We start from the raw sequence: 13,736 nt of genomic DNA on the forward strand, positions 1-13,736 counted from the left end.
TTGTTTTGCTTGGTGAGAAGCTGTTGTTCGTTCTTGCTGAGCCCAGCGTTCGGCGGCGGGCATAGGATACCAGGGCTGTGCTCAGTAACAGCCTCGGAATTAAGCATCGTCATTTATATTTAAGCAGGCTTAACTTGTGAATTATTGAAGCCGTAAGCTTTCACTAATTCCTACTGCGCGTGGCTTTGTGGCTTTGGTTTTGGATGCAATGAAGGATTTCCTTCTCCTACATTGGAGTAGCACCCCTGTCTTTTTTCTCAGTATATGTCAGAGGGGACCTGGTGTCGTTTCTGGTGTCGTTTCTGGTATCTCGATCCCAGATTTGGCTGAAGCATCCCCCTGTGTGTGCACATAGGAGCCTCCTGCCTTCCCTTCCGTCTGCCTGAACTTTTCTCCCCGTGATTTCTTGCTCCTGCAAAGCCCCGTTTCACAGCACAGAGCCGCTGTCGGTGTTGCTCTGGCCCCGCAGCCACTCACTGCCCCAGCGGTTTCATTCCAGAGCCATCAACGGATCCAGGGCAGAAGATGCTTTTCCCTCCCTGCCCCCTTCCCCCCACCGTAATTTCCTCGTGCTTTGAGCTCCCGGGCTTCTGACCCCGGATATTGTCCTTTTATTTGATCTAACAGAACAATGCTGAGCCCCCCCCCCCGCTTTGCAGATGAAGAATTCCCATTGAAATGAGCTGAATAGCGCTGGGCAGGAACACGAACGGTCTGCTCAGAATTACTTTGAAATCACAAACTTATTTGAACTTTACTGGAGCTTTTAGTTTTACAGAGTTTAGAAACTAATAAATTATGGAGCGGGGCTCATGAAAAGCCACCCGAGCTTGGTGTATCCAAAAGAAATATGCAACGTTTGGGTTTTGCAAGAAAATAAAGCTAATTGTTTACACATGTTCAGGAGCCATTGGCGAGCACATAAAACTGCTGCTTTAAGGAGGCAAACATGTCAATAATCGCACTTTAAGAGAGGAGGGAGGCACGTTGGCAGCGTGCTGCTCTGCTTTGCTTCTGCATCACGTGCCGTTGTACCTCTGCTCACTTATCAGCCAACGTGCTCCTGTGTCAGTAACTTCAAGCTGGAATGGAGGATTTGCTGCCTTTCTGGCTCTTTGAACGTGGGGTTTGTGTTGGTGGAGCTTGAAGGCAGGAGGATGTGGCTGCTGTGGGAATGCTTCTGTGCGAGGAGCTTTGCTGATGGAACCTGAGAGCACAAAAACAGTGGCTGGGTTTTGCTCTGCTCTTGGAGCCAAGGGAGCAGCGCTGCAGTGCTCAGCTGTGCATTGAGATGGCTGAGGTGGTGCTTTCCTCCATCCCAGGTTTCACAGCTGTGGGGTGGGAGGTGATGGGGCAGATGGGGAGGGAAGTGAAGGGAGAGAGGAGGGTGTGGGGCGCTTCCTTAGAACATGAAGTGGTGGAGACTTAAGTATTAAACACATTAAACACTTGCAGAAGGCTCTGTGCCTCCAGAAGGACTTTGCCTCTCCCCATGCACCGTGTGCTCCTGCCCACCAGCACCATGCAAAGTTCAGGGTGATGTGATGGGACGTGGGTAGAGCTGTTAGCGTGGAAAAGGTCTTTGCCCTTTCCAGTTCCACTGCCAGGCTGTGCCCTTTCTTTAGGGCTCATGGAGCATGTCCTGGAAGGGCCCTTTGTGCTGGGAATGCTTCCTGCTTCCACGCTGTGCTTAACGAGCAGCCTCCTGGGATTGGCCCGATCTGCTCTCAAACATCTGAAAATTATTTGGGGCCATTTCTGTGCCGCTCTGTGCAGGGTTCGCCTTCTTCTGTTGAAACCCAGCGCAGAGATGCTGGTTGTGTGTCTGAACTCAGGGTCAGGTGGCTGAGATGTGCTGTTATCCCCTCAGAGCCTCCTGCAGTCCCATAGCAAGTGGGCAGCTGATGGAGAAATCACTTTGTGTAGCCTCTGTCAGAAAGGAAAGGGAATAAAAAAGAGTCTGAGCTAGTAAACTTTACTGGCAGTGAGATGTGGGGCATGCTGCAGCCTATTCTCCTCTTCTTTGCATGTAAATTTTTTTTCTGGATGCCCTAAAGAGCCAATTTGCACTTTACTGCAGTGTAGTGCTTTTCTCGTTAGTGTCTGGGTCAGCCTGGAGGAGATTTAAGAGGCACCAGCTGGGTTTTTAGGTTGCCAATTTCATCAGCTGAAACCTGTTTTAATCTGCAGGAGGACGCCTTTCAGCTGCGCAGAGCTGCTCCTTCCATCTCTTTGCATTTGCAGGAGTGCTTAGAAATCAAAGCAGCAGCAGTAAGCGGTTGTATTTTGTTGGGCCATCCCAACCTGCCCCCATGTTCTTTGTCCTAAAACCAACCTACAGCCCCCTGTAAAAGCCCCAGATCTCTGCTGGCGAGAGGGGTTGCTTTCTTTTGGCTGTATTGAAGCAGGACCAGAGCATAACCTTGGTGATGGCTGCTGGTGGGTCGCTGCTGATTTATGCTGCGCTACGTTGGGAACAAACACAGTAAATCAGGGGAGGGCAGATGAGAGCTTTCTGCTCACACAAGGACGTGCTGCTGGTTCAGGGCTGGGGGTGTTGGCTGAGGGCAAACCCATGAGGGTGAATTGTAGGATCATGGAGTGGTTGTGTTGGGAGGGACCTTAAAGATCACCCAGTCCCACTGCGTTGGGCTGATTGCCCTCACCATGTTGGGTTGCCCAGGCCCCATCTGTGGCCATGGGCAGTGCAGCGATGGGGCAGGATGTTGGGAGCTGAGCCTTTGGGGTTGGTGTTTCTGATGGGGTTGGCTTTCTTGGTGGGCTGGGCTGCTGCACCTTCCCAAAGAACAGGACAGGAAACCAACACCACGTTTCCCAAATGGAAAAGGACAGCAGTTGGATATGAGCGAGTCCTTTTGAAGCTCTGAGCATGAATCACAGTGTCAAGTGAAAAATAATTAAACTTTTTTTCTTTTTTTTTTTTTTTTTTTAAATATACTTCAAAGTGTCTTTTAAGCTTCCCATTAATTCCAAGTTCTTTCTCTCAGCACTAAATAAATCTCTTGGTTCAAAAGCGCCAGTGCTAATTGGTTTCTCTGAGTAAGCCTGTCCGCTTGATCAATAGGGGCAGTAGTTTTGGTTAAATATTTGTGCATATCGTATTGTATAGCTCAGGGAGATGGTAAATGCTGCTCAAAAGGAGACTTGGAGGATGAGGGTTCCAGTAATTTTCTCGTGGCCTTTATGTCAGAGCTGATAACGCTTCTTCCCTTCGTCCTTCTGCAGGAGAGAAGGAGGTTGCCCAGCAAAGGGCTGGGGGCTCTGATGTGATGGGTGGGCTCCTCACCTCCAGCCCCATGCCTGCTTCGAGGAGCGGGGGCACTGCAGAGCATAAGGCTGCAGGGCTGGAGATGCTCTGTGGGATGGGTGTGTTTGGGACTCAGCCTGTGGTTGGGTCTTTTAGACTACAGGGAACACGTGTGACCCCGGTGATTTCCTCTCTCTCTCTCACAGTTAGTCGCACTTTTACTGTTTCCTCGCATGTTCTGAGTATCATTTGCTTCCAGTTCCATCGTTTCTGTGCCTCGCTGCTGGCTGTGGTTGGATATTGCTGCTAATGGAGCTGCCTGCCCCTTGTCCACAGCACCTCCTTCCTGTTGCCTTCACCTCCCATCCCTTCGTCCCTCATCCCAGGTCTGGGGTCTGCCTTGAGTCCCCACAGCGCCCATTTGGGAGGTCAGAGCTCAGCCTCATCTGTTCAGAGCCCAGTTCTTGAAATCCATGTTCTGTGTGAGTAATCCCACTGAGTGGAAATTCCCACCGTGCTTACAGCCAAGTGGATGCAGGGGGATGTTTCAAAGGGGGCAAAATGCGTAAGGTGCCCAGTTCCTACCGTGTCTTGTGCCCGGTTTTCTTCAGAGCAGCTGCCTTGGGCTGGGCAGTTTGTGGATGGGTTTCTCATGCTTGTTCCTTATGGTGTGCAGCACCAGTCCTCATAGTGAGTGCCCTCAGTGCTGCTTGAGCAGCCCGCGGTTCGGATGCAGACCGAATGTTTATGGAGGTAAACACGATTATCTCCAATCACACGCCTTAATGATGGTTATTATAATGACAGCTATTGTGGGAAGGGCATGTAATTATGTTGATTCTTCCTTTCTTCCTTTATTGTACGTACAATAATAAGCTATTTTATCTGAGAGTACAGGGGAGCTGGGGGGGGGAAGATGCGGTGTTTAATTCATTAGGGTTTGTGTCGTTTTTGGGGTTTGTTTTTGTTTTGTTGCCTTTTAGGTTAAATCCTGAATTCCTGGTCAGTCTGTAGGGAGCCAGCAGCTCAGTGGGGATGCAGGAGGGGGGTCCTTGTCCTGCATAACGTGGGGTGGTTGCTCAGTATGGTGGGTGCTGGTGAGGCTGTGTCCGCTTTGCAGAAAAATGTGGAGCATTCATCTCAATTCCTTCATTTTCATAAAGTAATTGATGGCTTTGTGCTGGCTGCAGTGTAACTTGCAGGGAGGACCCTAAGGCTATCTCATAAAGAGAGAAGTCACAGCGAGCGATAGATCACTGAGATGGCTGGGGCCAGCCTGACGTTTTAAGACTTAATGGGTTAATAAAGTGTGTGCTTTAGGTGTCTGTCACTAAGTAGAGTTTGTCCATTCCCTGCACACACTCATACCTTGACAGCAGTACCTTTGACCTGCCTGCACTACCCCGGCCTTCTTTGTCTGCTCCGTCCATCTGCCTTGGCTCAGGTTGCACTCAATGTTTATCCCCCATAATCCAATTTAAGTTGCCGTAGAAAGCAATGGGGATTTGCAGAAAGAAAGGAAAAATCTCACCGGGTTTGCAGAGCCAAAAAAAAAAAAAAAAGGCAGGCATTTTTTTCTTCCTTTTTTGAGGATAAATCTCCCGTCCTCCTCCCATGCATTAACGATCTGCTCTCCACCCAACCTGACCTTAGCGTGGTGGGATCCTGGCTGTGCTGGGGTCTGCCAGAGGCATCACAGAGACCATTTAGTGGCTGCTGTTTGCTGGGTGGTGCTGCCCACGTGCATCCCGGTTCTGCAGGATGCATTGGGCCCCTGGAGCCCAGGAGAAGGGGGGGAAGCTGGATGTCAGGGCAGAGCTGTGGGAGCTGCACAAGAGAAGGGCCAGAATGGTTGTCCTTGTGCTCAGAAATTGCAGTTTTCTTGCTCTCCTGGAATTTCTTCATTGCTCTTCCCTTAAAAAAAAAAAAAAGAAATGTAAAAAAAATTGCCTCCATCACTGAGTTTACACCCTTCAAATATTTATACAACACCTGTTTCCTAGAAGTCTGCGTGTATTTTGGGCTAACCTTTAAACAACGGCTCTATTTCTGTCATCTTCCATAGTGTCCAATCAGGATTGTATGGCAAATTATACCCTAAAAAGGTGTGTTGGACCAAATGAAGCATAGCAGGTCAAAAACACAGTGTTTAAACAGCATTCTGTTGGCAAAAGATGTAAATGAGTGTGTATCTGTACGATGGGAAGCGAGGGTTTGCCTGTTGTCGGGACAAATTCTGCAGTAACTTATCTCAGCCTTGGGGAGCTGTGTCTGTGGATGTGCCTTTGGGAAGTGTACCCTGGGATTCTGAGGGCAAAACCTTTGGATGCAGAGTGTGCCCAAAGGTTTCTTGTTCTTCTGAAGTGTTATCTGCCTTAGCGCTTGGCTGGTGCTTCGTCTTGTGGACACATTGCTGACATTCGCCCTTCTCTCTCCTTGCTTTTCAGATTTCGGTCACTCCTCTGAGCTGGCGTTCGTCGTGGAGCCCAGCGATGACATAGCGGTGCAGGAGCAGCCCTTGATCCTCTACTGCCAGGTGGAAGGCATCCAGCCCATCACCATCACGTGGAGAAAGAATGGCGCCATGATCGTGGACAGCGAGAACGCCTTCATGTTGGCCAACGGCTCACTGTACGTCTCCCGCTTCCAGAGGGTCCGAGGGGACGGCTCCTCGGATGAGGGCGAGTACGACTGCATGGCACAGAACCATTATGGGCTGGTGGTGAGCCGGAAGGCGAAGATCCAAGCAGCGAGTAAGTACAGGCTTTATCCTATCTATGCTTCGTGGTGTAGTTCTGCTGTGGGCTCTGGCTTTGCTGGGAAGCATCGTCTGACGGTGATAGGATAAGGAGGAATGGTTTTGAATCACTGTGAGCAGGCAGTGCTTCCCAAACCAGAGGCGAAGACCTTCAGAAGGTCATGGCTTCTCTCATTTTGTTATTTAAGACAGACAGTGTGGAGGCAGCGAGGTCTTATTTACTACCAAGCGTGGCAGTGCCTTTGGGGGCAACGCTAACAACACCAGATGGATAGTCCGGTGGGTGAGCCTGGAGGAGGAGAGAGATGAAAATGTCAGCAAGGGAATGAAATTTAAAGGTGGGGGAGGAAGAATTACAGGGCTGGCTGCAAATCCAGCCCCTTGCATCCAGAAATGCTGCGGTGGCTGTGGTCCTCTTGGGGTGTCTGCTGGTGGATTCCCCCTTACCAGCTCTGGTTGTGGGTTTGTCCTGAGATTGAAAGCAGAGCTCAGGAGCTGTTCACTGTGGCTTCTGTCCTTGTGTGGATGTCTGGCTTTGCTCTCAGAATGCTGCTGGTCCTTTTGCTTGCAATGAGAAGTTGCTGCTGAGTGTTATTTCTGTAAAGCTGGTCGCAGGGTGTATGATAAGGTCCTGAGACCTGACCAAATGCTGATTTGTTACATTCAGCTTTATTGAATTGTCTTCCAACTTGTTTGGAAGGTGGCTGCCACTATTCTTAGTGTGTAATCCCCTTACTACCTCTTCCATTGTATACGCAAGTTATCCCATGCTTTCCTGGTGCAAAGCAGAAAAGTCTATGGCAAAGTATGGGGCCAGACCCAGGATCCCCTGGTGGCAGCTCCCAGCCTGGGGGGCCCTTTGAAGCGCTGTGTCCCACTCCCCACTGCGCTGGGGTCCGTTGGCAGCCCACCAAGGGAACACTTCAGCCCTTGTGTATAACAATTCCCGAGTGCGTGAAGTGGCCATCTGCAAACCTAGCTTTTCAGTAGTGTAAGACATGACATTGTCCAGGAGCCAAGGGCTTTGGGTCCATGCCAGATTAGCAGCTGGATCTAAAACTTGTCAGTCTCGCGGTGCTAAACCTCGGAGCGCTTTTGTGAATGGCTCTGGCATTTATGAGCTGGGAGCTGGTTGACGTGCAAGCACAGTGTCAGACTTCTCAGACCTGTAAACAGGAGACATGAGAGCCAGAGGAATTACCTTTGGGATAGCAGATTGTCAATAAACACTGTTATCTCGGCTCCGGCATCAATATGTATGTGATGTGCTGTGTGTCCCCGAATAGCATTTCCTTTTGTAGCCGTATACGTGTGAGTCAAAACAAAAATGGGATCACACTGAAGATGCTCAGGAGATCCGTTCTGGCTTCAGGCCCTGAGAAATGACTGGGTGAGGCTATCACAGAACGTAGGGCACCTGGCCTCGATGCCACAGATTCTGCTGATAACAGGGGTGTACTGGGGGAACTGGGCACGTGTAACCCGCTGTCCTAATCAGCTCCCGGTGTGATGGGTGGGAGCACAGGGCTGGCTTCTACCTACTGAGAGCAAACCCCAGCTGCACCCTTGAGCCTCTGTATCAGGGTGGTTCTATGCAGGTAACAGAGATCTTCCATGCTCCAGATTTAAATCAAAGGGTTGTCAGCCCCATCTTAGGGGAGCGTTGCATTGAAGCCATGGGTGCTGGCTGCCTGGAAGGAAAAAACCACGTGCTGAGCAGACCTGTGCAGAGCAAAGTAAACACTGCCGGTGGGTAAAACCTCATCCCAGCACTCAGCTCTTCTTCCCTCTGAGCCTGACATCTGAGCACAAAAGCAAAGGAGAAACAGAAACCTTTTGCAAACAAAAATCTTGAAAGTTGATCAAGGCCGCGCTACTGAGGAATAAAAGGGATCTGACAGAGCGGAGCCCCTCGAGAGCTCTGCTGCACTTTGTGCTGTCTTCAAAGGCACGCTGTTAGTCTCATATCACCATTACAGGCCCCGGCTTTGTATTATTGCTTGGAATATAATCTTGGCTCGGAGGAATGTACATATTTGCATTCAGGAAATGTGGGCTGGATATCATATTTTTATGTTTCAAATGTGCTCTGACACTTGGCATGAAGTGAAGTTTAAGTGGAAGAATATGGGGCTCGCAGCCGCGGCGCGTGCAGCTCTGCTGGCACTGGGAGGGCAAACACTTAAAGCCTTCCTCTTACAAATGGGCTCGTGAAATTGCCTGAACTCTCTGGGAATTTCTGTATTTCATCCTTGAGAAGCAAAGATACTGAGCGGAGGGAAGCGGATCTTGTCTGTTCTGTGGGTCGGCAAGTTGCGTGTGAAGCATGTTGGTCATATTTCTGTGCTGTCACCTCCTTTTGAATGAGTGTGCAAGCAGTGCACGCATGGCTGAGCCAGGCAGGGGCCCTCAGCATTCCCACCCATTGCCTTGCACGCTGCTTGGAGCTGCTGTCTCTGCTGTATCTGCGCCTGCTCAGCGCCTCCCTTTGCTCAGCTCAGCCTTCGTGTTGTCTCGTGGCATTTCCAGCCCTTTTGCCAATGTTGTAATTTGATGGAGCTGGCTCTGCATCATCATAAATCACAGCCCGGCCAGTGGAGTAAGACCCATTGATTATATCACTCAATAACAAGCAGTTACCACTAATTGGAAATCACCATCTAACTGGGTATTGGTTCAGGCTCTGCACGCATCCAGCCCGAGAGTAGCAATTTTCACTGTTTGATCCAGTGCTATTAAAAAAAGATTAGAAAAGAGAAAGTAAGTCAATCGTGCAACTTGGATCCAGAGACAGTTCTTGAAGCTCTTTGAAATGGGCCTGCCCAGTGTTTGAGTGCTTGGGTGTGAGAGCAGCTCTGGGCAGATCCAGGCGGGCAGTGCCACTCTCCTCCTTTGCCTTGCCATAGGGGACCACTCATCACCCATCTTAGCACCATGTATCCCCTGTGCCCATAGGGCTCCCTTACCCCTTCTTCATCTAGCCCTGAATCCCATTCTGCCATCCTCAGCCCAGCCTGGGGTCAGCCTGCCTTCCCCACAGACCCCCAGGCTGAAGGTCTGGAGGCCATTTAGAAAATATAAAGAGGGAGGTCTGCTGAATATGCATGTTCACGAGTTGTTTTCCCTGCTAAGCTGCTGCTGAGGGGAGGAGGTTGGGAGTGGTGGGGTTTTCCAAGCAGCCCACATCTTCCCATCGGTTCAGCTCATCTGCACGGAATACATTCAGGGTTTAACCTGCAGCCCCTTTTGCAGGCTCTGGGGTGGTGGGAAGAGCTGCTGAGCCCAAATAATGGCAGCATTTATAAGAGTGTAGAGACAAGAAGGAAGTCTAAAAGGATTAGGGAGAGACAAAGGGGGCTGATTATTTTATGGGTCACAATACAAGGCATTAGAGCGAGATCACAAAGGGATGTAATTACAAAAGAAGGCCATACTGGGGGGATCAAACCAGGCTTAGAGTGGGAAATGTTTTTACACAGTTTTGTTCCACTCATTATAAAGTTAGCATTTTAAATTAAGGTTTATATAAGGTGGCACCAAATTTGTCACCAAGGTATTTCCTGGGCAGTGCCGCTGTTGGGATGCAGGCTGAGTCTGGGAAGTCAGACCTTAAACACATGGGTTTGCTATGGGATTTTCTGTGCCTTCAGTGTGAGCAGAGCTCTGCCTGTCACTTGTGCTTGCACCGAGCGAGGCTGTTCCTGCTGCTGGGATGGGATGCATTTGTGGTGGTCTGTTTTGGGGTGTGAGACACGTGCTGCTGGGAAAGAACGTGTCCTGGTGTCTCATTGCTGCTCTGCAGATACGGTTGTGCTCCTCCCAGCAACTTCTGGTTGCTGTTCACTTGCAGTTTATCAGAGTTTATCACCCAGTGCTTTGTACCTGGTTTCCTATGCTCACAAACACAGTTGTTGTTTGTGACCACTTGCATTTAATGCTCTTTCTTCTCCAGTGCTGGATATTGAGTCTGAGCAGAAGGGTTTCATGTTGATAAAGAAAAGGAGAAAATAAGATGGAGTGAAGCAAAAAGCCTGAGGGGTTTCCAGGGGAGGGAGATGATGGTGAGTGGGTTATTTCCCTCCATCAGCTCTTCCTGCTCTCTCCAGGGCACACTGGCTCACACGATGCTGCCTCTCAGATCTACCCCATGGCCCCGCATGTGCTGCAAAGCAAACATACAGATTTAGGAGCTGCTGGGGGGAGCAGGGAGATTTGGCTGGCAATTCTCGTCAATTTGGGGGGGATTAAAAGAGTTTGTCACTTAACCACCCGCCGCATTTCAATGTCTGCATCTAAGAGCCAGAATTCATCCTGAGACTCGAGCACATTATAAGGCCATATTTCTCTCAGCTGCTCACTTGGTAGCAGTGTGATAGTTATTTAAATATCATCTCACACTTCTCCGCAAGGCTTCTAACGTGGATGCGCCAACCTTCGCTCCGGCAATGTTATCTCTCATATAGGGGGTTTGCACTGCAGGCAGTAGTGTCACTTAGTCATTTATAGAAAGCTCAGGGGAAATATATCAGAAGAATTTCATTAATGGTAGCACTGTTGAGTTATTTGTCTCAATTAACTCTTGGAGCACAGCAGACGAAATTCTACCATCTCTGCAGTGTGGGGCTGCTGCCCAGTGCTCTGCTTGGGATATTAGCACGGTGCCACAGGTATGGCTTTCATTCTCATATCCTACAAAGCCTGAACCCCCTGACCAGCTGTACCTCGGTTTCTGTGAACACGGGGTGATTTGCTCTTTGCAAACCCCTGTGCCTGTCAGTGCCATTGCAAAGCCCTATGAGAACCTGGGGGGCAAGCTGGGGACCCGTGGTAGCTGTGGAATTGTTTCATCTCTGTCTTTGCTTCACTGCAAGCCTGCCAAGAGGCCAATGCAGTGCTGGTGCTCAGGTGAGAGGGGGCTGTGTTCCTGCTGCCCTTCATTGGCAAGGCTGTGAGAAGGAATCGACTTTCCAGGGTGTTTGACCATGGCAATCAATGCTCTTGATCTGGTGGGTAACAGCGAGTATCTGCAAGTTAAAGGAAAGCACTGCTGCTTTTGCCTTGAAGCTCTGGTCATAGTTATGACTCACAATTACTGAAAATGGCAAAAAATATTAATAAATAAAGAGACGTAGCAAGCTGTAGATAAAGATATCTCAGGGCTGCGTAGTTCACCCTGATCCTGCCATGAGATTGGGATTTGAGGACTCTGATTTGGGATGTTTGAGGTCATGGGGTGCAGAAGCAAGATGGGCAAAGGCAGTCCCCCACTGACCCCTCTCACATGAGTCCATGCACGGGGAGCTGTGTGGTTCCCCAGCGCGGTGTGAAGCTGGGAGGGACAAACCCAGTGAGTGGTCAGTGGTTGGGACGCTGGATTGTGTCTTTTCTGCTCCACTTTTGGCTTGGCCTACCATCACAGCCCTGTTGCTGGGAAGGGGATCTGCTCCCACTCCTCCTTGGCACAGCATATGGTTTTCAGAGGGGTTCTTGCTTTAAACCCAATTTTACAGTTGGGTTGACTGAGGCAAAAGGAGGTCAAACGATTCGCCTGAGGTCACTCAATAAGTGGCTCAGATTAAATCTCAACCCACGATGCTGCCCGTTCCCAGCGCTGGCTGTGCCGGCTGGACCAGATGGCCTTCTGAATGCCGCGTCAAGATCCTCGTTTTTTTCTCTACCTCATTGTTCTCCATTGTGGGCTTCTGAATGCAGGACCTTGAAAGTGAGAGTCATTTGGATTTGCCGAGTCCAAGTTATTCTGTTTAATGACGTGGATTTGCAGGACAGGGTTTCAGCACACCGCTTGGCTACGGAGGTTGGAATTTTGCAGAGATTTTCCTCTTAGCTTTGGATTTCTGATAATTAAAGTCCCTCTGCCCCTACCAGCTAAAGTTGGACCCTTTACCTTTCAGTGTCAGTCCTATTGCAGGGCTCTGCTCCATGAGATGACTGCATCCCATGTTGTGCCTCACAGGTGCTGCCTGTGCCGTCCCCTTGGTTCAGCCCTGGGATGACACAAGGGCTCATTGCTGGGCTCTACTGTCTGAATGATGCCATGTTCAGCTCTGGGAGCCTGCAGGCACTTGTGTCAGCTCTAGAAGCACAGCAGGAAGTGCTGACGTTCCCCCCCTGATCCCATGGGGTGTCCCGCACATCACTCCTGACAGCAGTAGGGGCCAGGTTGCATCTGGAGCAGAGCAGTGATATCATGAGACAAGTTCCATCCCCACTCCTTGCACCAAGGAGATCCCTGAGAAAGCAGGCAGACAAACCCTTGGGATGTTTCCTGGAGCAGAGATGTTCCCTGTACACTGGCAGCCATGGAGAATCCTCTTCTGTCCCTCCTCCCTGGGACCAGCACCGCTCACACGCCTCTGTAAGTTGGCACCTCTTGAGCACGCCTTGATTAATGGTGTTTTTTTGTCAGTCCTGAGGCCCCCATTATGTCCCTTTGATGCTGCGTTTTGCACTTACCACTGTCACTGAGCTCAATGACTAATTTTCACAGGTCACGGGAGAGGGACAATGGATCAGGCCACATTTGGAAGAAACAAATGGAATTTAGCTGCAACTGAGAGCGCTAATTAAGAGTGAGGATCAATTTGGATGTACAAAAGAGAGAGTTTTAGGCTGCTGGTTTGTAAATGAGCGGCGGTGTTGCCGTAGCAGAAAAGACTGTGTGTGCATACTTCAGCTGCAGCACTGTGCTCTGCTGCATTTGATCAATACTTCTGTGCTTATTCATCAAGGGAAAACCAAGTGTTTTCCTGCCTGCTGTGCCCAGGAAGGGCAGGGGCAGCAATCCTGCCACATCAAGTCATTGCGGATCACAGAGAAATGGTTTTGGCCAGCATCAAAGATCTTCCTTGTGTTTCTTTGGTCACTCTGAAGCGTTTACGTGAATGGGAAAGCGAGAATTAATGTGTATTTGGGGGTGAGCTGTTTGCTGATGTCTAAGCTGTGCCACTTAGTTTGCAAATCCTTTTGGTAGTAGAAATGCATCCTGTTTGTGTTTGGATTTCCTTTGGGCATAAAGGTAGGAGCATTAACCAGGGCATCTATTTGCTAGGAGAGTTCCCCATGGTTTGGCTCCTGCACACTTTGGGATTGTGGTTTTCACACAACTCTGAGAACCAGTGGTGTGTGTTTTCCATAAGCCTCCTCCCTCCTCCTGTGGGACATTGAGCCTTGGTTGAGGGTTTTGCTTCGTCTTGAGCTCTTTGCAGTGACAGGGGAAGTCCTGACGGCCTCTTTCAGAGGTGAACCTGATGCACAGGGAGAGGAGAGGTAGGTCAGCTCAAAATCCCTCTCCAAAATAAGGAGATGGCTCTGTTGATGGCATCCTATTGACCTCGGGCACCTCTCCTGACAGCCATCTGCTCTCTGGAATTGGGGATGGAAGCTCTGATCTTCCTGGTCCCTTCCCAGCAGGTTGGGTCTGGGTTGGGTCTGTGTCTGCTTGGAGCTGTCCAACCCCATTACAGCTCCTAGGCAGCTACTTAGAAAAGGAAGCATTGGATACACATTCAGAGGCATTTGTGCACCCAGGGATGAGTTCCCATGGACCACATACAAACCTTTCTGTATAATTTGAAGCACCTCTGTGGTTCTCCTGCAGGAGAAGCAGGGTTTGTTCTTGCACAGCGCCCTGCCCAAAGGAAGCCTGCTTAATTTTTCTTCCACTAACTCTGTTCCCCCAAGAATGAGAGA

At 49.9% G+C, this 13,736-nt stretch overlaps 1 protein-coding gene across 3 annotated transcripts in view; it reads left to right on the top strand.

The window, feature by feature from the left end:
* IGDCC3 (immunoglobulin superfamily DCC subclass member 3) overlaps positions 1–13,736 on the top strand; it is a 77,143-nt gene that overhangs the window by 1,526 nt on the left and 61,881 nt on the right. For all 3 annotated transcript variants that reach the window (XM_015873273.3, XM_085515224.1, XM_085515225.1), the window contains exon 2: positions 5,716–6,021. In XM_015873273.3, the coding sequence (XP_015728759.1) occupies positions 5,716–6,021 (306 nt within the window). The remainder of the gene's footprint in view (positions 1–5,715; positions 6,022–13,736) is intronic.

Source organism: Coturnix japonica, chromosome 14 (assembly GCF_054131305.1).
Source record: "Coturnix japonica strain WE chromosome 14, WE-NBRP24, whole genome shotgun sequence".
In the NCBI taxonomy this organism is placed as follows: Eukaryota; Metazoa; Chordata; class Aves; order Galliformes; family Phasianidae; genus Coturnix; species Coturnix japonica.